At 36.9% G+C, this 22,976-nt stretch overlaps 1 protein-coding gene across 1 annotated transcript in view; it reads right to left on the bottom strand.

The window, feature by feature from the left end:
- LOC141519190 (sialomucin core protein 24-like) overlaps positions 1-20,741 on the bottom strand; it is a 55,021-nt gene extending 34,280 nt beyond the window's left edge. Inside the window, 2 exon segments of the mRNA XM_074231574.1 lie at positions 20,045-20,389; positions 20,391-20,741. Of these exon segments, the coding sequence (XP_074087675.1) occupies positions 20,045-20,389; positions 20,391-20,741 (696 nt within the window).
- Between the last annotated feature and the right edge of the window lie 2,235 nt (positions 20,742-22,976).

Here is a 22,976-nt window from a genome sequence, read left to right as displayed (position 1 = left end):
GATGAGGCAGCAATACTTAATTTCCAGTTGATCTCTTGACCTTCAAAATCTCTGCCAACTTTGATTCTGTAATTTCATGATTTTGTGAATCTCTCTCCATCCTAATAGATGGAACAAGATACCTGGATTAAGGAAGACTCATTTTCCTGAATTCAAATTTGGCCCCCAAACACTTGTTAGCTGTTTCACCCTGGGCAAGGCACTTAACCCCGTTTGCCTCAGTTTGCTCATCTGTAAAATGAACTGGAGAAGGAAATGGCAAACCACTCCAGTGTCTCTGCCAAAAAAAAAAAACCAAATGGAGATAATCATTAAGAAATGAGGTTATTTTGTAATATCTTAAAACAAAATAGTCATGAATAAAAAAACCAACTAATTGCAGAACTTCTCAGTGATTAAGGCAGGTAAGAAATGAATCAAAGAATAGTTTCTTTTTCATAGTTAAAAAATCAGTTTGGGAGAAGAGGCCCTCAGGATTTCTGGTCAAAACAGAAACAATTGCTATTTACATTCACTCTGAACCAATCAAGACTCAAACAATGATCAAGCAGGCTTAGTCTGGGGTTTTACACTGTTCCTGAGACTGGTAGATCTGTCTTATCAATAGGGACACGGAGTGGCGACTAAGTGACAAACATTTTCTCATGGAGGGCCAGGGTCATGGTGCATACAAGTTCTAGCAGGATTTAGGATCTAGCAGTGACAACTGGAGATGGTTCTGGATGAGAGGTATTTAGACTTGCCCAGGGTCATACAGCTAGTAAGAGTCAAGTGATTGAGACCAGATTTAAACTCCTGTCCTCTTGATTCCAAGGACAGTGTTCTACCCATTGTACTACCTACCTGCCTTGCATCCAGGACCATCTCCAGTCCTTATTCATATCTGGCCACTGAACCCGGATGACTCTGGAGGAGAAAGTGAATTTGGTGACTCAGTCCAGACCCCCTCACTCAAATCCAATTCGTGGGCTTGTCATGGCCTCAACTCCCTGATGTCATTGTCTTCTTAAAGAATGAAAAACAGGGGCGGCTAGGTGGTGCGATGGATAGAGCACCGGCCCTGGAGTCAGGAGTACCTGAGTTCAAATATGGCCTCAGATTGTTAATAATTACCTAGCTATATGGCCTTGGGCAAGTCACTTAACCCCATTGCCTAGCAAAAACCTAAAAAAAGAATGAAGAACAAACATTATTATTATTATTATTAGTAGTAGTAGTAGTAGAAGTAGTAGTAGTAGTAGTATTAGTAGCAAGTGTGATAAATCTTGTCAAAATGAGGTGAGTACTGAGTTTGGCTAATTAGGAATCTGTGAGTATCAAGGTACCACTGGATATGGAGCAGGAAGAGATCCTAAGACCTTAGAGGTTACCTCATCCAAATTCCTCATTTGACAGATTCAGAAAATGAGGCTCATTGACTCATTTGAGTTCAACCAGGCCCTCAATGACAGACCCAGAATTCAGATCCAAGTCTCCAGTCAATCCTTCCTATTGTATTATGATTTATTTCTTCAGAGGTTGTAAACCATTTTGACCTCCTTATCCAATTTGATCCTCAACTATATGAGGTAGGTAGGGTAGGTATTTGGCTCCCATTTTTCTGATGAAAAAACTGAAGTTGACAAAAATTAAATGACTTGCTCAAACAAATACACATGTCTAGTAGATACTAAAGATATGTTGATATAATATTCAGTATTCTTTTTTCCTAACATTATGCCACCATTACATCACAGATACTTTTGATTCTTTAGTGAATAGATGATCTCATTGTCATGTCTCTTCCAAAAATACAGATCAGAAGTCATCCATTGTTGTGTGTCTTATGGAATTCTTATCCATAGTCTCCATATGTGTTGGGGACTTTCTCCTAGATCCCTGGATGTTGAGTGGAGGCTCACCATAAGTTGACTGATCACTTGGTGATGAATTCTTTGGTTAGGGTTACTCAAGAAACAGCACATGCACTAAAATAGATAATCTCCTTTTAGGGTCCATATTATCCTTTTGAAATGACATTTGACAGAATGCTTTTTTAAAAACAAAATTATTTGTGTTTCTAAAATAACAATTATTTGAGGGGGAGGTAGAGGAAACATAACACAGCAGTTATTGGATGCATAAAACCCCAAAGGTGATCTCCTAGTCAGACTGGTAGAGCTTGGTTCATATGAGATGCCTGACTCCCCTTTGATCAAAGGAGGACAGTCTTAAGACCAACATCAACAATTAAAGTTACCACAGCATAGATGCTTATGCTACTCAGTAAAAGGTCTAGGAGATATTGCTACAGGTTAGCTCCCTGGGAAGGCCCATACTTCATTGTATTCATAATGGAAAATACATGAGTTGAAGGAACTTAATTTGAGTTTCTCAATATTTAGAGTTGTTACCAATTTTTGGTTCAAGAGTATGTAATGGAAATTCATCAGCCTTCATTGTCAGCCAGGAAAGCAATTCAATTTACCTTTCCAACAATCTGGATCCATTTCCCTAAGAATTCAAAAGCAACTTGAGGAAGAACAGTGATAAGTGCCTGGGTCCAAAAAAGAACCTGAATTGGTGCCCATTTAATTTGAGCAACCCTCTTATTAAAGGGATTAATACTGAAGTGCTGGGAAGATTTCATTCTTGCAGTATTTGTAAGTTCTACTATGTATGAGTCTACTCACATGTAGATATTTTTTAGGAGTAAAGCAAATTTGCTGTTTGCAAAATGGACCTCATGGTGAGAACCAGCCACGTGAGAACCAGCCACATGAGAAGGGGCCTGGTTTTGCTGTTCTCAGCATCACCGATAGAGCTGTTTATTCTCTGAGTCTGGATGAGATCCAGCAGGATTTAGTTTTATGAGGTTTAATGTAAAGGTGTTGTATTTCATGAGATGAAATCATAACACAGTGGGTTTGCAAGAATTTTGAAAGATTATTTTTTCAGAGTGTTGGCAAGCACCCTGCCCAGGAGAATTATGTGTCTAAAGGAGAAATATAGATCCTCTTTCATTGGATTCAAATGATAACTAATCCTTAATCCTTCCTAGATGGCCTGAGTTACAGGCTTTTTGGACTGAGTTAGAGGATATATAGTAGGTAATGAGCCTGACTCCTCTTGCAAGATGCAATTTTCAACTATTTGTGGGTCTATGTCTTCAAATCCACCCTGGAACTTGAAGTTACTTGGGTGAGATATTATTTTTGGCCTGTATGAGTGACTGTTATATATTTATAAGTCTTGCTATAGGACTCTCTCACTCTTGTATTTTCTAGTTATTTTGATCATTGAAATGACTATTTGGACAAGAAGACAGAACCCTGTCCCATTCTTCCTTGAGTTCTGTACTTTGGCTCTTGTGATGTTTTAGGAAAATCAATCCTTCTCTGCCTTCGTTCTTTATAAAACTGAGCCAGTCTCCTTTCTAGGTTTGACTTGCTTAGTACCCTTTTACTTGCCCCCTGCCCCTTGATTTATCTGGGGGCTATATAACTGTGCTCAAGTGAAAACCTTTCTGAATATGAACCCAGATCTTCTTTTACACTATCTATAGTTGGGTTCTTTTTCCTTTGCTTACTCATTTTTATTTCATTTTAGCAGCTTTTTATTAGAATAATAATTAAGTTTTAGTCCTGAGTTGTGGGTAATATTGCCCTAGACTATTTGTTTTCAATTGTCATCATCTTTAGAGCCTGTTATATTTAAAAGGAATAGCAAGTTGTGCATAATAGATTTTCAATTCTCTGTGCCATCATTTTTAAACTTATAGTATGTTATGGAAATGCTTATTTTATTTCATAAATTAAAAATTAATTTAAAAAAGAAAGCCTCTCTGCTTTGAAGATTTGTTACTTTATAATTTCCCACTAATGCAACATCTTGGGGCCAGTTTCTCATGACCTTTAGTCATGAAAAGTGGGCACTACTCAAGAGAATCAGATTTTATTCCACATTATAAAATTTCTTCTCCCTGGATGATACATCACTTGGATTCTATGTAGCTGAGGAGTACTTTCTGAAGGGACCTGAAATCAGGTAACTAGATGCTCATTGATTTAGAATGGGATTAAAACACATTTTTATGGTTCACCTTCTAGAATGCATTTTCTTTTTTTTTTCCCTCTTATTTCAGCAATAGTAGATTGAAACCTGAAGTCCTAGCAAAAAACTCTGCAGCCAGGCACATCAACTCTAATGATAAAAAGATGTGCATATCAGCACAGATGTGTTTGTATCAAATAGTGCGGTTTATCTCTCTCCTGTGGAGGTTCCAATGAATCTTACAGTCACACAGTTAAAATTTGTGTTGTAAGAGAAAGTTATGAATCATTACCACAGAGTTGAAAATGCTACATTTCTTATCTTTCTTGAATGTAATACTGCAGAGGCTGGACAGAGAATGCTGTCCTTTAGTGGATACTGTCCAGGTTTTAGCGTTTTGGGAAAAGTTGATCTGATACAGATTAAACAGATAGGTTATAATTAGCAAGTAATTGCAGCTGGACAGGATCAACCAGCACAATCAAGATAGTCATAGCAAAAAAAGAGGGTGGTTGTGGGAAGGAATGAGAAATGGACTTTGAAGACAATCAGAATCCAGATGAGAGACAATTCTTAACTAACTCTTGCTAAAAGAGGGGAAAGAAGAGAACTATATAATAAGTGTCATTTGACTTTGGAATGTTGTCATTTTATATATATATATATATATATACATATATATATATATATATATATATATATATATATATATATACATACACACACCACTTTGTTTTCTATCCCAACATGCTTTATGAATAGGAAGAAGCAAGGAAACTCAGGTCATAGGACCATAGAATCATAGATCTTGACCTCGAAGTGACCTCTGATACCAGCTTGTCCAATCCTTTAATTTCTTGAATGATTTGGATGTGTATATCAATCATGTACACTCAACCATTGCTGACATCATAGAAGTTCTCTGATGACACAATAAACCCAAGTACAGTTTGGAGGATTTTCTCACTCTCTTGGCTCACAGCCCCACCTAGTAAGCCAGGGAAAAGTATATTCATGGTACTTTATGGTATATGAAGACTACTTTCTCACTTGTAAGCATGAAGTTCCCAATATTATAGAGAAAACTTTGATTAATAAAAAGATATGAATAGAAATCATACAATGACCAACAATTATCTCCAAATATGTATGTAACTCCCTAGTCACTCATGGATAGGAATTGCCAATTGACACTATCCATCTCTTCTCTTACGCTTCATTCTCTGAAACCATCAGTGAGTTCACATTCACATTTCTTGGAGGACAAGTAACTCCTCCTTCCTTGAGGAGCCAGTTTCCATAGCTCCAAGTATTAGGGTTCTCCCTTTTCTCCAAATATCTCAATCATTTACTCTCCAGTCTTTTAATGTTAGGTCAATGCTCTTCTCTTCTATTTTATTTTATTAGGTTTTATTTGGCAAGGCAAATGGAGTTAAGTGGCTTGCCCAAGGCCACACAGCTAGGTAATTATTAAGTGTCTGAGACGGGATTTGAACCCAGGTACTCCTGACTCCAAGGCTGGAGTCCACTATGCCACCTAGCCGCCCCTATCTTCTCTTCTATTTTAAAATACTTTTTCATCTTTATTTTACTAATTGAAATTCTAAGTGTTCTAAAGGGTACATTTCATTTTCCAGATAAATCTCGATGGTAGAGAGATCTTCCTTGAAACCTTTTTCATTTTCTCCTAGGAGAGGGACCAACCTCTATATGGAGCATAAGTGACAGTCTCTTAATTGGGGCAGAAATACAAATGTCACATACTTTATGCAGATATTAGGAAAGTCTTCCTTCCTGCCATACTTGGTTGGAAACTCCCAGCTCATATCCAACTATCTTTAGAAGTTCCATTTGAATGTTCAGAAATTTTTTTCTGTTTCTCCTTATTTCACTATTTCCCTTTATAGCACCACTGTTTATTTAGTCTTCTATTTTGAAAACTTGTAGTTATCTTTGATTTTTTTCCTCCTTCCTTACCTGTAATATTTAATTATTTACCAAGTCCTATGATTCCACTTCTGCAACACCCCCTTCTCTCTGGTCACATTCTTACTACCCTCATAATCAATATTTGGTTTATTGCAAGTCTCATAACAGATTTTTCTTCTTCAATTCTTCCCTCTGAATTTTCTTTCACATACTGCTTGAAGAATAAGGTATGGGTTTTGGTGGTGTTGTTGCTGTTCTTAGATCTGGTCATTGTACTCCTTTGATCAAAAATGTTCAATGGCTGCCTATTACCTGTGGAATAAATTTCAGGTTTCTTTGCCTAATTTTGAAGTTTTCCCCAATTTGATGTTATCTTGTCTTTTCAGTCATATATTATATGATTACAGAATAAATAATTTGGGATCCTAGAGATAAAGAACCCCTCATTCTTTGTATGAGAGAATTGAAATTTTGTGCCTTAAGAGAACTTTTATTTCTACATAGAATTTATTTCTAAATATAGATTCAGAGCTAGAAGGTACTTTAGATTCTAGTTCAAACTTGTTATTTCACAAATGGAAACAGGAAGCAAAGTGATGCACCTTAGAAAGAGATCTAAAGTTGGAAGAAACATCAGAAGCTATCTAGCCTAAAACACTTCTTACACACGAAGAAACTGAGGTCAAGTGATAAAAAGTGACTTATCTGAAGTCACACAAATAATATTAGAGGTAGTCACTGAACCCAGACTCTCAGACTCCAGAGGCACTACTCTTTCAACTGTACCACCCAGAGTTGGTAGTGCTTCCATTGTGTGAATTATGTAGTGTTCAGGATGAAGAGATTTTAGGGAAAGATGGAGGAATCTATAGAAGTGACTACTGGGGGGGGAAAAGAGTTTTTTCAATTTTCTGCATCATCTCTCTAAGCAAATTTGGGGTCGGCTAGGTAGAGAATGCTGGAATATTAGGTGGGAAAAGGGCAAGGAATTATCTAGGGGAAGAAGATAGATTGTAAATGATAATTTCAAAGGATTCATAGATTAAGTAGAAAATAGAGAACAGAGTAAGAGGACAAGCAGTGGCAATAGACTAGGAAGTAAATTTTGATGTAGGTAGAGTGGTCTAAGAAAAAAAGATGACTCTCACCAGGGTTTCTAAGCTGTTTCTAAGAAGTAATGAGATAGAAGTTAGTATTACATTATAAATGGACCAAACTCTCCTCCAGGACAGCCACTACACAGAAAAATATGAAGAGATGAGAATAAAGGAGGGAGCTCTTTCTAAGAAGACTTGCAGAATGGGTTGTCTGGATTATGTCATTCAACAATGGAATTTTTGATAGCTTTGATAACTTATTGGTTTAGTCATGTGGTTTTAACATATTTTCTTCTGGAATTTGTCCTTTTGGGTATGGAAAGAAAAATGGGCCTATCTTGATTTCTGGTCCTTTATATTGTCTACACTTGCCAACTCTAGGAGGGAATTTGAAGATAAATAAGTGATTTGCTAAGAATAGAAAGAGGGGAAATGCACATGCTTTTGAATATTGACCTTTTCCTTTTGGACATTTCACCTTGCATTTTGCTTATAACTCTTTAACAGTTATATTCTTGTTTTTTCTTTCTTCATCTAAAGTTTGCTCTTTATCCTTTTCACTTCTGTTAGCAGACTTTTGTGTCTTCTTGGACACTAATTTAACAATAGTTGTTGAATGGTTGTTGAATTAGATCAGTCTCTCTTTGGAAAAGAAAATAGAGATAATGGACTTGCTTCCTCAAGGACCTGATAAGTCCATCTGACTTGGTTGTTGTCCTACATCCTAGGATTTTACACTGTAATTAGGCAGTTAAAGATTCAATTGAAGCTTAAAACTATACTAAAACTTTAAAGACAGCTTGTCTATTATTTCATTTCATTCTAAGATAAATGGCTAAGGAGGCTCCAGAAGATACTTCTGTTGAAGGAATGACTACTATGGCTATGGGCTTTGGCTACATGGGGTCATTCCTGTGGCTGGGAGTTTGAAAAATAGGTGATTGTGGAAAGAATGTGATTATGAAATAATGACTAATTAATTCCAACCCTCAAACCAATGTACTTTATCTCACATCTCTTACAGTCCTGCCAAAAATTGAGGAATTTTTAGACTCTACTCTGGTTCCTAAAACATCCTTCCCTTTTTCCCTTGGACAACAGTGATGAGATTGAAGAGCTCCCTCCTTTACTCTCATCTCTCCATGTTTTTCTGTGAAGTGGCTGTCCTGGAGGAGAGTTTGGTGCATTTACAATGTAACACTAACTTCTCTTTCATTCCCACCTGTGTTGGAAATCAGTCCAGTATTGCTGTGTACATATACTAGGTCAACTGATATGATAGTTCTGGCTTGCCAGGTTGTTGCCTTGAGTGAAAAGAATGCAAAAATCCTTTTCTTTAAGCCTGTTTTCAGGCATCCAAAAAATCATCATCAATGACTTAAAATCATCTTATTTGCTATTTATTTTTGTGTGTACAGTACATGTAACAGACTAAATCTTTTTTTAATATGAAAAAACTAAGTGCTCTTAAAATATCACAATATGTCTTGTTTTTTTTTTCTTTTTTCTTTTTTCTCTTTTTTTATGGTACTTCTAGATTTGACTCATGGGCATTTTGAATTCAACATGTTCCAAACAGAACCTAATATGTTTACCCCCCAAACCCACCCCATCTCAAATTTCCCTATTATTGTTGAGAAGACCACCATCCTCCCTGTCCTTTCAGGTCCCAATCATTCCTATTTCTTATTCTCCCTCATCCCCTAAATCCAATCAGTTGCCAAATCTTATAGTTTCAGCTTCTACAATATACCTCTTATCCATCTCTTTCTGCCCACATAACTATCACCTTACTTAAGGTCCTCATCATTTTTTGTTTTTACTTTAACCTTACTTATCCAGTTTTGACATACTTTTAACGCAGATGCCAGAGTGATTTTTCTATGGAAAAGATTTGGTCATGTGTGTCCTCACTCAATAAATCTAGTGACTCCCTGTTACGTCTGAGATCAAATACAAATTCCACCACTTGGTACCCTTAACAACCAGGCTCCAATTCACCTTTCCAACCTTATTAAGTATCATACCCCTCCATGAGTCCTATGGTACAGTTAATCTGGCTTTATTATAACAGCTATTCATTTTCCATTTCTTTCTTTCTTTTTTTTTTTGGTGAGGCAATGGGGTTAAGTGACTTTCCCAAGGTCACACAGCTAGGTAATTAAGTGTCTGAGGCTGGATTTGAACTCAGGTCCTCCTGACTTCCCAGGCTCCACTGTGCCAACATCATTGTCTATTTCTTTGTACTGGCCATTCCCTGCCTTTACTCTGCTATCTTGGCTCCACTTCCTAGTATTCTTCATTCCCTTTAAAATCCTTAATTTCTTCTACCTCTGTCTTCAATCTCTACCTTTTCCCAAAAGCCTTTCCTGATCCTCTGACAGCTAGCACCCTCCACTTTTTTTGTACATATTATTTTCTTCAGTAGAATATAACCTTCCTGGGGGCAGAGATTGATTTTTGTCTTTTGTACCCCCATCACTTAGTAGGTAATTGATCAAATCTTGTTAATTGATTGACATATGAGGATAATCTTGTTATAAGAAAAATTATTTGTTCTGATTTTTTCCCAGATTAATGATGCAAAACTCAGGAAAGTAAAGAATTGAAAGGAATTTATTAAAGTGTACATCAAAATGGCAACATGTTAAAGGAAGTGAGCACTAGAGATCAACAAGTGATTCAAGTTGGAGCCAGATTTATTCATAATAAATAAAGTAGTTAGAGCATTATTTCTCAGATCTTCCCCAATTACCTTGTAGGTAGTAGCTAACAGGTAGGGATATGTGTTGCTTAGCAGATAATACAAAAACTGCAGACTGGGTGATGTCTCCCCCAATACTGACCAAATGGGATCGGAAACAATGGGTCACAAAGTCAGCATAACTTTAAATGCTTGTTTAGCCTGGAGAAAAGATGCTGAGGGATTTGAAGGTCTATTACTTGGAAGAGAGCTCGAGTTTATTTTGTTTGGCCCATGAGGACAAATTTAGATCTGATGTCAGGAAAAACTTCCTAACTTCTAGAGCTCTCCAAAAATGGATAAACTGTTTTAGGAGATAGTAGTGGGTTCTTTCTTATAAAAGGAATTCATGCAAAGAGCCTCTTGTTGCATTTGTTCTAAGGGGCTTTTGTTCAGGTATAGGTTGAACTAGACATTCTCCAAAGATTCTTCTAACTAATTCTATTTTCTCAAATTAAATTTGGTCTGACTTTAACAGTATGTGGTTGGGGTGGACAAGGGGGAATCTTTCTGTTTTCTTTTTGTAAAAAGGATCAAATGCCAACTTGTTTAAAGTACTAGAGGAATTCAAACTGGTAAGGACCTCAGTGGTTTCTGTGTCTGTTTCTGCTGAAGTGAATCACTAATTTGACCTTCAACTGGGCTCCAATTTTTCAGGTGATTCCTTCCAGTATGCATCAGTTCCAATTCCCAAATCTTGACTTGCACATCAGGTCTGGATTCCTCATCCTTTCTCCTCTGAGAGGGGTTTCATAGGCTTCAGCAGACTGACAAAGGTCTCTTATCAGAGACCTCTCTTCTAGATTAAGGGTGTCTTTTCAATTACTACAGGGAGTTGGAGAAAGAGAAGGGAAGGGGTTAGACTGTCTTTCTCCTTCCTTCTTCTTCCCTTTCTCTCTCCCTCCCTTCTTTTCGTTTTGTTTTTTGCAAGGCAATGGAGTTAAGTGACTTGCTCAAAGTTACAGTTAGTATCATCTGAGGCCGAATTTGAACTCAGGTCCTCCTGACTCCAGGGAATGTGCTCTTTCCACTGTGCCATCTAGCTGCCCCAGTATTCTTTCTAATATCTTGGTGGTGTTGATCAGTTTTGGTCTCTTCCTTAAAGCAAGATGGTAATCATTATGATTCTTCCTGTTTACCCATGGTGGAGGAGTCAGGAAACATGGATTCTAAATCCTGGCCTTGCCTTTAATTAATCATTACATCTTGGACGAGTCACTGCATCTCCTGGACCCCTTTATGCATCTACAAAATAGTTTGCTTGGACTAGATTTAGAACTCTATATCTCTTATACCTGACTATTTTATGGCTTTAATCTTATTAGTAATTTATTAAATTTTATTATTTTATTATTAATTTATTAAACAGGAGCTAGTACTTAGTGGGCAGAGTTCTAGAAGAGTTGTGTTTCTATTTGCTTGTATTCTTTTGGCTCATTGACTCACCAAATGACTAGATCATTTTTAAACGCTGTAGAACCCTCTGATTTAAGTTCCTGGTCAACTTTATAGGTATCTCTTGTCATTTTTCATTGTTAAATTTGTGACTTGAGTAGCTTGCATAGAGTTGTGGAGTTAGGAAAATCTTTGTTCACATCTGCCTTCAGATAATTAACTGTGTGACCTTGAGCAAGTGACTTAACCTTTGTCTTCCTCAGTTTTCTCAACTGTAAAATGAGGATTATAATAACACCTACCTTCTGCAATTATCGTAAGGATTAAATGAGATAACATAGTGTTTGTACATGGGTGCTTACTCTCTTCTTTCTCTTCATTTATAAAGCATAGTTATTCAATATTCTGGATGTTGATAGTCTTCTTTTGTCTTTTTGAAGATGAGCTAAGACTTTACCCCTCTCTTTCTCCTCCTCCTCCTCCTCCTCCTCCTTCTCCTTCTCCTCCTCCTCCTCCTTCTTCCTCTTCTTTTTCTCCTCCTCCTCCTTCTCCTCCTCTTCCTCCTCTTCCTTCTTCTTTCTTCTCCACCTTCCTCCTCCTCCTCCTCATTCCTGCTTGTTCTTGTTCTTCTACATATGGTTGAGATGTAGAGATGTGAAATAAATGAAGGACCCTTCTTGAGGCAAGAAGACCACAGTTTAAAATCCATCTCAAATATATACTATCTAGTCATTAGGGACAAATCACTTAGTTGTATAATGACTTACATTCATATTGAATTTTGACATTTACAAAGCCATTTACATTGGCTCCTCACAACAACCCTGTGAGGTGGGTGCTGTGCTTAGTCTTAATTAATAGGTCAGAAAATTGAGGCTCAGCTATCTTAAATGAAATGAACTGTTTCAAGAGGTATAAGAGGAATGTTCCCCCTCATTGTTAGTTTCTAATCAGAGATTAGACGATCTCTAGTCAAATGTGTCAGAGTAGGAATTACTTTTGGTTCTGTGTCTGATTAGGTGACCAATGAGGTAAGTGACATGGTCAAGGTCACATTGTTAGGAAATGTAGGTCTTTCTGATTCCCAATCTAACATTCCATGATACCATAAATTCCATTACAGTCACTAGATCACTTAAGTATTCATTACCTAAGCAATTATCTGTTATATGAAATAAAGGCAAATTGCTGAATAGTGGGAGATTATGCCTAGGGAGGTCTCTACTCTGTTGAAGTCCTGGGTATTTACCAATACCCCCCCCCAAATATAACTAGATTATAATTCATAATTATGTTCCCAAACTTTGTCCACAGGCTTCTAGGTAAGCCACAAGTGGGCAGCCAGTGTCTGACCACAATGACTCATACATTGGGGGTTCAGAGTTGATCATACAGTGGGAGAAAGTATTATTAGCCACAAAATTCATTTCTGCAAGTTTACAAAATAATCAGGGCTATGTTAATTTAAAAAATGTTAATCTAATTTCCATTTTCAGACTATGCCAGTGACTCACAACCAAAGAGTCAGCCTCGCTTTTTTTCTGATATTTTAAAAAATTTTAAACAATTACAAAATGAGAAAAAAATTGCCATGTACACAACAGACTATAATAGAGAATTCATTAAAAATAATAAATTTCCATTTCATGGAAACCTATAGAATAAATTCTACACATTATTTTCAAAGATACTGAGCTTTTCTTTGCTTCCTTGTTGATTTTCTTTTGTTTTCTGCTGTGTACTTTTCATTTTATTTTTCCCACTCCAAAAAAGATTACACTTTTTCCCATTCCAAAGAAGGTTACAATTATGTTGACATGCATACATCAATAAACACATAATTTCAATAAAATACACATATGAATCCATACACATATATGTAAGATTGTACTATGTTCATGCCTCCTATCATCTGTTTCTCTGAAGGTAGATAGCATCTTGCTTCATAACTTCAAGACTTTTCATGTTTTTCTAAATCAAGCAGCTCATCATTTCCTACACCACAGCAATATTCCAACCCAATCACATCCTATCTAAGAGATTGTCTATGAGAGTTTCCCCACAATATTCTGCATTTCTTATGTTCTTGGCTATATACAAAAATTTTTTTAATTAAAGATAATTGAAATTATACTTTTTATACTTCAACTTATAATATAGTCTTTTAATATAGTTTATATTCTGATACTGCTGAATCTACTCCATTTACAACATTTCCCCCTGTTTTCTTTGAAATTTCTGACCTTTTGTTCTTCCAAATAAACTTTATTATTTTTTACAAGTCAGTAAAATAATTTTTTTAGTAATTTAATTGGGATGACATTGAATAAACGGATTAGATAAAATTATCATTTTAAAATTGCATTGACTTTACCTGTCTGCCTCCTGTTTGTAAAGAAATGGGACTTTCTGCAAACTTCTCTTTAATTTATTACCTTGTATATAGATTTGAATTACTCACAGTGGTCTCTTATAAATCATAAGCAAGAGACTCTCCCTACCCCCACCCTCTCTAGTTGCTGGTCCCACACAATGAGTCAAAGTTTGTCAAAGATAATTTTTGAAATCTTGAATAAATCTGACATTTTGTTGGGACAGCTGTGAAATATATTTCTGTTTCTCTCCTTTCCCTTAAAGGGAACCCCAAGTTGGTTTGCTTTCCTTTCCCTTTTTGTGAACAATACAATTTGTATAGTTCCATTTTTAGTCAGGTTTTATATATGAATTATATTCACTCTCCATGTCCACTGAAATTAATTTATTCTAATGTGAATGGAGGAAGGGGGGAGGTGGTAGAGTTGCTACCCCACACAAAAAAGTTTTATGAGCCCGACCTGAGCTAAGTTGTGGTGAGCAGAAACTCTTTGTCCAAGCCCACTTACAGGGGAGTAAAGTTCACTTTATAGATTTCAGAGGGAAGTCCAGTTTTTATGAGCCTTGTCTAAAACCCCTCCCCCCACAAAAATTTGAGACAGGAAAGGAGAAATGAGCCTGAGCAAGTTTGAAAGAACCTGTTCATAGGGACTGTACTTTTCAGGTCTAGTTTTAGCTCACTAATTTTAGAGACTGAGGACTGATATTATTAGAGACTAATGGACATACCATAAGCACATCTGTGATGAGACTTTTAGTTTCTAAATGGAATTTTTTATTTAGTTAGGCACTGGATTGATAGCTTACATCTTTGGAATTTTATTTATTTTTATTTTTCAGGGGAAATATATTTTATTCCCTTCTCCCCTATTTTTCTTAATCCTTAATCATCACCCAGAATTTCTCAATCCTGTCTAGCTCATAGGAGTTTTCTTCCTCTATATCTCACATAGAAGAACCATGTGTTTCTCTCCTGGATAACTGAGCCTTGAGGTTTCTGATGCTGTTGAGCCTTGGTTTCTAGCTCCAGAGTGAAAGTGCCAACTTACATTCCATTCTCTTCCCATATTCTCTCCCTTTTCTCCTCTCTTGTCTTCCCCCACCTACTTCAATGTGTCAAGAGGAGCAGAGGAATGCATTCTTTTGGCCTGAAAAATTCCCTTGTTGAGTCCTAAGCCACAACTAAAAAAATACTTGGAGCAAATTGACCAATCCTGATTCTCAGGCCTGAGCAAACCAAACAATTTTAGATAAAAATTCATTTATGATAATTTTTGGTCACCTAGCAATCAAACTTCCTTCTCTTGTCAAAAAACAGACTTATTTGCACACACATTATTGTGTTTCCAGGGTGGTGATAGGGTTTAGAATTGGAAAGAACCCTAAAGATCATCTAATCCAAATTCTCTTCCCATTTTTTTTTAAGTTGAGTAAACTGCGTGCCAGAGAGGGGAAGCAACTTGGCTGATATCACAAAAGGTATCAAATAGAAGGTCTGGCATTTGCATGTAGGACTGTTGATTCTGAATCCTTGGCTTTTGCCTTTATCACAATGCTATCTCTTTTTTAGTAGAATCATTTTTTTCTTTTTAAAAATCTTATTTAATATTTTTCCCAATTACAAGTGAAAACAATTTTAACATTCTTTTTCTTCATATTTTGATTTCCAAATTATTTTCTTCTCTCCTCTCCCCTCCATATTGAGAGGGCAAGCAATTTGACATAGCTTATACATGTGTAGTCATGCAAAATACATTTCCATGGAAGTCATTCTTTGGAAGAAAACACAGACAAAAAAACCTCCAAGAAAAAATGAAGTAAAGGAAAAATATCTTTGAACTGCATTCTGTCTGTACCAGTTCATTTTCTAGAGATGGCACCACCTTTCCTTATAAGTCCTACAAAATTGTCTTAGATCACTGTATTGCTGAGAATAGTAGATAATCATACAATATTGCTGTTACTGTGTGCAATGTTCTCCTGGTTCTGTTCATTTCACTTCATGTCAATTCATATAAATCTTTCCATGCTTTTCTGAGAGCATCCTGCTCATCATTTCTCTTTTTGAAAATAATTTTATTTATTTATTTTTGTAAGGTTTTGAGTTCCACATCATTCTTCCTCCCTCCCTTTTCTTCCCCTCCCCTTGACAGTAAGCATTCTGATATAGGTTATACATGTATAACTATGTCAAACATTTCCATTAATCAGAACAAAAGGGGAAAAACTCTAAAAAATAAAAAATTTAAAAATTGAAAGTAACATACTTTGGTCTGTATTAGCTTTTCTGGATGCAGATGATATTTTCCATGCCAAGATCCTTTATATGTCTTTAATCATTTACTGATGAGAAGAGGAAGTTCATCATAATTGATCATCACACACCATTGCTGTTAATGTGTGCAATGTTTTTTCTGGTTCTGCTCACTTCACTCAGTCTCAGATCATGTAAGCCTTTCCAGGTCTGACCACTCATGATTTCTTAAGAACAATAGTACAGGGGGTAGCTAGGTGGTGCAGTGGATAGAGCACCGGCCCTGAAGTCAGGAGTACCTGAGTTCAAATCCAGTCTCAGACACTTAATAATGACCTAGCTGTGTGGCCTTGGGCAAGCCACTTAACCCCATTGCCTTGCAAAAAGAAAAAAAAACTTAAAAAAAGAACAATAGTACAGTACTCCATCACATCCATATACCACAATTTATTCAGCCATTCCCCAATTGAGGGATATCCCCTCAATTTCCAATTCTTTGCCACTATAAAAAGTTGCTTATCATTCTTTAATTTATTATTTTTTTGGTTTTTGAAAGGCAAAGGGGTTAAGAGATTTGTCCAAGGTCACATAGCTAGTGAGTATAAAGTGTCTGAGACTGCATTTGAACTCAAGTCCTCCTGATTCCTGGGTGGGTGTTCTATCCACTTAGCTGCCCCTACTCATGATTTCTTCTTTTTTTTTAGGTTTTTGCAAGGCAAATGGGGTTAAGTGGCTTGCCCAAGTCCACACAGCTAGGTAATTATTAAGTATGTGAGGCCATATTTGAAATTAGGTACTACTCATTCCAGGGCCAGTGCTCTATCCACTGCGCCACCTAGCCACCTCTACTCATCATTTCTTAAAGCACAAAAGTAGTCCATCAAAATCATATAACAACTTGTTTAGCCATTTCCAAATTGATGGACATCTCTTCATTTTCCAATTCTTTATCACTCCTAAAAGAGTTGCTATGAATATTTTTGAACTCAAAGGGTCGTTTTCCTTTTTTCTCTTTCAGTTTTTTTATACCTAGAAGAGATATTGCTTGGTCAAAGGGTATGCATAGTTTCATAGCCCTTTAGAATGATTGAATTGGGGCGGTTAGGCGGTGCAGTGGATAATGCACCAGCCCTGGAGTCAGGAGTACCTGGGTTCAAATCTGGTCTCAGACACTTAATAATGACCTAGATGTGTGGCCTTGGGCAAGCCACTTAACCCCATTTGCCTTGGAAAAAACCTAAAAAAATATAAATAATGATTGAATCATTATACAACTTCACCACTTTTCATTTTTCCACATCCCTTCCAACATTTGTCATTTTCTTTTCTGTCACATTAGCCAGAGTTGTTTAATTTGTGTTTCTCAAATCAATAGTGATTTAGAGCATTTTTTCATATTTTTATTAGATTAGTTTCATTAACAGTTTTTTAGGTTTTTTTCAAGACAATGGGGTTAAGTGGTTTTCCCAAGGCCACACAGCTAGGTAATTATTGTCTTATTCCAGATTGGAACTCAGGTACTCCTGACTCCAGGACCAGCGCTCTCATTAATACTTTGTAAGGCAAGTATTTTGCTTCCAAATCATCTTCTTTTTGAAATATATCCCTTTTGTCTCCCTACTTCCAAGCTAGCTATCTTTTACTAACGAAGTTTTACCTTTAATTAATAAAAAAAGCCTTGCAGAATAACTTATATATCAGTTGAGTCTGACAATGTATGCTTCATCCTGGCCCCTACCAGTCTATGTGTTCTGTGAAGAAGTCAGATGGATAATTTTCTCATTTCTTTTCTAGGTCCAAGCTTCTTGGCCCTTAAAATTAAATAGCATTGAAGTGTTTTTTCCCCTTTGCATTTATAAGTAATTCATTGGTTATTGGTTCTCCTTGCTTCACTCTGCATCAGTTTATAAAAGTGTATGATTACTTGATGTTCTTTGCCTCAAGTCATCATTCCCTCCACCAATGAGTAGAGTCTTCTGCTCATGTAATATATATTTTGTTGTACAGTTCATGGATTCTCATTGATGGTGGCAACTTCAGCTGACCCTACAGATGTAAATGACCCTAAAGGGTCTTTACCTTAGAATGAGATTCATTTTGCTCTTTTTTCAGGGCAAGGGAAATGATAGCTCCAATGTCCTCTGTCCTGGTCAGAACACACCTAGAGTTCTCTGTTCAGTTGTCAACATTACATTTTAGAATATTGACAAGTTGGATTGTATCTATAGGAGGATAACCAAGTTGTAGAATAGATCAGAGATCATGCCATTTAATAATGGCATTGGTTGGAAGAACAAGAGAACAAAATATGTAAGGTACATGTGTTCTATTTTATATTTGAATAATATAAATATATATTTGAAGAACTGGAAGGATTAATTTGTCCTGGTCTTCCCTGTTGAGTGCCTACTGGGTAGCCTATCCTTTATTCATAAACTATAACTTGACTCAGTCCAGCTGTAGTTAAGTTCTCAGGCAAACTTTGAAGAGATGGGAGACAAAGTTGGCAAGTTCTTTGTTTATTAAACCAAATATAAGTGCTTAAATATCCTCCCCAGTCCCTGTTCCACTCCCACTCCCTTGGCACTCTTCAATCAACCAGTAAAACAATGCTCGGGTCTTCAAGGATACCAAGTGATAAGAGTTTCCTTCCTTAGGACAGTACTCCTACACACAACAGTCCCTTACAAATTTCCCCCTTTTTGTTTTTGAGGCAAAATTCCTTAATTCAATTACATAATGGATACCACATAAGTTGTAAACAAAAGTTCAAAAATAGTATAAACAAATGTCAATTAAACAATAGTAAAAACAACTAAGCATCCAAATCAATTAACATGAGTTATTAAATTTCACAAAATGATATTTCTGTCATTATATTATGTATGAATCCACAGATTTATCCCAAAAGGGGGTCATGATTTGTTATATTTTCCTTTACCCTCCTTTCAAAAATAATCATAAATTAATTCCAGGCTTTAACATTACACTATTCAAATAGCTTACATATTCACAAGAGAACCAAACACTGTTAATATCCTTTCTTTGCAGTTAGAAAAGAATATCACATAATTGATATGTTCCCTTCCATAAACATGTGATGATAGATGAGACAAAGATTACAAACTTTTTTCTTTTGCCAACAAAAGACCTTTCAAAGCAATCAAATACAAAACCCAAACTAAAAGGAATAACATTTAACTCAGGTAACTGTAACTATTTCAGATCTGAATTACACATACACACAGTAGTTTGGACACTAGCACAAACACAGAAACAACTCTCTTGGATCACATTTACCAAGCTGAGATTGATAACCTGGCCAGTACCAGATCTCAGAATATAGAAACATTTTCCCAACTCTCCAGGCCAGTAGAGAGATGTAAAATGTCTAAATTCACATATACAAATCTATTTATATTTTGACCAGTCAAGAAAAATAACTTTTAGAATCAATTAGAATTTCTTGAGGAACTATATATATATATATATATATATATATATATATATATATATATGTGTGTGTGTGTGTGTGTGTGTGTGTATATATATATATATATATATATATATATATATATATGAATCCTGAAATAGCCAAACAAAAAAATTGAGTGCATTCACAAAATTCAAAGTTAGCTACTCTATTATAGAGATATTAGCCATAAGCACAGGCTTCTTTCAAAAGATGAAATCTGAATTTCCCAGTCCCAGAAAAAAATCTTCTTTCCCTTTTTTCTTAACCAATTGACTACAAAGCTTCCCAATCAATAGCCTAAGAAAAAATGTGATCATTGCCCAACTCCTCCCTCCTCTCCAAACCAGGAAGAAGGCATGGGGGTCTCTTGATTTCTAAAAAAAAAGGTTTTTTTGGGGGGGTCTTACCCTTCCTGCAGTGAAGCATACATACCTTTTTTTTAGATTTTTCAAGGCAATAGGGCTAAGTGGCTTTCCCAAGGCCACATGGCTAGGTAATTATTAAGTGTCTGAGGCTGGATTTGAACTCAGGTACTCCTGACTCCAAGGCCAGTGCTCTTATCCACTGCACCACCTAGCCGCCCCTGCATACATACCTTCTGAGACATAAGTTTGAGTTTCAAAGTTCTAAAAAGGGAAAATTTCCCTTCTCCCTCCTTCTCCCTCTGCAGAGGGTGGGGGCAGCAGAGAATGAGATAGAGCATTTGAAAGAGTAAGAGACAAAGAGTTCCCCCCAAAGGTTTTCACAAGAATAATTCCTTCAATGAAACTAGCTGCATCAAAAGATTTTCTCTTAGAAAGTGTGGGAATCACAGTAGTGTTTGGTGCACCCGTTGTGACAACCATGGTGACAGCTGGGATGGTTGAGACTGAAGGTGAAGGTTTAGCTGTAGAATTAGTGAGAGATGGACTTGTAGTAGGTTCCACTAAAATATTACTTGAGTTGTTAACAACAGTACAATATGGATTTGTTGCATTTTCTAAACAATAGCCAGCTCCATTACAAACTATACAATAGCATGTGACATTTTTGCTCTCGACATAGGAAGTGTAGTTAGTGTGTGCTTCATGGCTTTCTCTTCATGGCTTTTCATGGTGCTGGAGCAAGGGTCATGGCGTGCTTGGTTGTGGACTGGAGAGTGGGATTCATTGTGGCTTCGGGAGTGGAATTTGTCATGGTCTCTAGAGTGAATGTTAGGGTCGACAGCACTGATGAGGGGTCTCTGAAGTTGGCTGTAGGTTTAGGGGTTTGGGTCGCACTTAGCATGCATAATGTGTCCAGGCAGGCAGCAACAGCTAAAAGGAGAGGCCAGCAGGTCTCCTGCATCCTATTCATGGCGCTCTGATGACGAACTGCTGCTGAGGAAGAAGCTCCATCCCCCTGCGGTGTTGCCTCACAGACTTCACTTCCCAACTCAACAGCAGCCCCAGTCAAAAAATCCATGCTAATTTTTGCCCCCAGTTGACACAATATATCTCTTCCTCATAATATTATAGGGAGTCCTTCAACTATGAAAGGAGTGACAGTCCCTGTTTTATCTTCTTTTCTCCATTTCAAGGGTCGACAAGAAATTTCTGTTTCCTGTTGACCTCCAATGTCTACTAGATTAGTATAGGCAGCTTGTTTAGGCCAAGCTTGTGGCCAGTTCTGTATGAGGAGACACAGTATGATCTGCCCCAGTGTTAATCAAGCCTAGGAAAGCAATTCCTTCTACTTGGAAAACACAAGAGTTTTTTCTGAAGAAATCATAGTAGTAAACATAATTTCATTTCTGTTTCTCAGTTTTGACCCCTTTATCAGCTCCTTTTCCTTCCAGTTTATACAAGATCCTTGGAAAACACATAACTGAGCTATACATTGGTTCTTATATATGTAACTATCATCATCATTAGCATTCATTATTGTAATAGAGAAAATTTCCCCACTCATGTGCTTTGCTAAAGGTATGATGTGAGTATATTCTGTTGGTGGAGCCAAAATGATTACAAACTCCTTATCTCTTAATCGTAAAGGATGAATAAGCACTTCAGTAGAAGCATGTGGTGGTACCCTAAATTTCCCAGCACTTTTGACTATCAATAGTTTGGTATGGGTTGGCTTGCTGCCAAAGCTGCATACTAGTTTTTCCATTCCATCTCCTGCTGGTTCCCAAACTGTCATACCCCATGATTATTTCTGAGGGCCCCCTGGGAGAGGGCCCCTTTCCCCATTTAAATTTCCTTGTCTACATTCTAATATCCAGTGTCCTACTTTTTATACTTTGGGTATGGAGTTTTAGGAAGATGTGCCCTGACCTTTCTAGGCTTAGCTCCTTGGGCACTCCAACAATCTTTCTTAAATGTCCAGGCTTTCTACAAAGAAAGCATATCTGTTTCTCTTTATTTCCCATGTGCATATTAGCAAATTCCTCTGCCATTAATTCTGTATGATACATCTGAGACCCTACTCTGTCACATCTTTGAATCATTTCATCAATGGTAGCATCCTTTCTTAAGCCAATCATTGCTTTCTGACAATCAGCATTTGCATTAGCCCATGCTAATTGTTTTATTAATACATCTATTCCTGCTACATCTCCTAAAATTCTTCCCATTGCCTCCTGCCATCAGGCAAAGAAATCTACAAAAGCCTCATCATTTCTTTGTCTGATAAGTGCAAATGGCTTTTTTCCCCCCTCCCTTTTGTATTGTCCCCAAGCATTCTTTACACAGTAGCAATTCTTTCATATGTCTCTAAACATAATATGGTTGGTCTGCATTGTTGAAAAATTGACCTGTGCTGCTTAACTGTTCATAATATATGGTGGCATTGGGACCTTGTGCAGGCCTCAAAGCCATCCATCTACATTGTTCTATAAACTCTGTCATCCAAAAGACAGATTGTCTGGGTGACAAACCTTAATTATCTGCTTCCAATCACTGGGTGTTAATATGGAGTATGCAAGCGTATCCAATTGTAGCTATACAAAAGGAGATCTTGGCCCATATTCCCCAACTGCCTTCTTTAAATCTCTGCTTTTATATCTACTGGTTTATGTCTTTGCCTAAGGTTTCCTGGATTAAAGGGATCTGGCTCCTCAATAACTGGATATGACTGAAACTCAACTCCTAAATCCCCCAAACTTTCTCCCTGATCTTTTGCCCTTTTCATGGCCTTTTGCAATGTTGAGGTTTCTTTACTAGGAGCTGAAGGACTAATCCTAGGCTTTTCTTGATAATTGTTTTTCTGCCTCCTTGTTCCAATTTCCTTTCAAATACCCTTAATATCTGCCCCATGGTAAAACCTAACTTGTTACCTCTCCAGTCTTTTGCTCTGGGATGATGCCTGGAAGCTTTTTTTTCCCCCTTGCTTGTATGACAGCCCAAAAAGTCTCATTCCTTTTATGCATGGCTCTGCTTGATCCTTATCCCGGACTCCAATCAGATAGCCCCGAAATCAGCTTTTTTCTTGTCTTCGTGCCCCACACTTGAGCTTCATATGTTGAGTGCCTACCAGCTAGCTTATCCTTTATTCATAAACGATGACTTGACTCAGTCCAGCTGTAGTCAAGTTCTCAGGTGAACTTTGAAGAGGAAGGAGACAAAGGTGTCAAGTTCTCCTTAAAGTTCTCCTAGTTCTCAGTTTATTAAACCAAATACAAATGCTTAAATATCCTCCCCACTCCCACTCCCATGGCAC

Source organism: Macrotis lagotis, chromosome 3 (assembly GCF_037893015.1).
Source record: "Macrotis lagotis isolate mMagLag1 chromosome 3, bilby.v1.9.chrom.fasta, whole genome shotgun sequence".
Classification (NCBI taxonomy): domain Eukaryota; kingdom Metazoa; phylum Chordata; class Mammalia; order Peramelemorphia; family Peramelidae; genus Macrotis; species Macrotis lagotis.
This window is presented reverse-complemented; position numbering and strand designations above follow the sequence as displayed.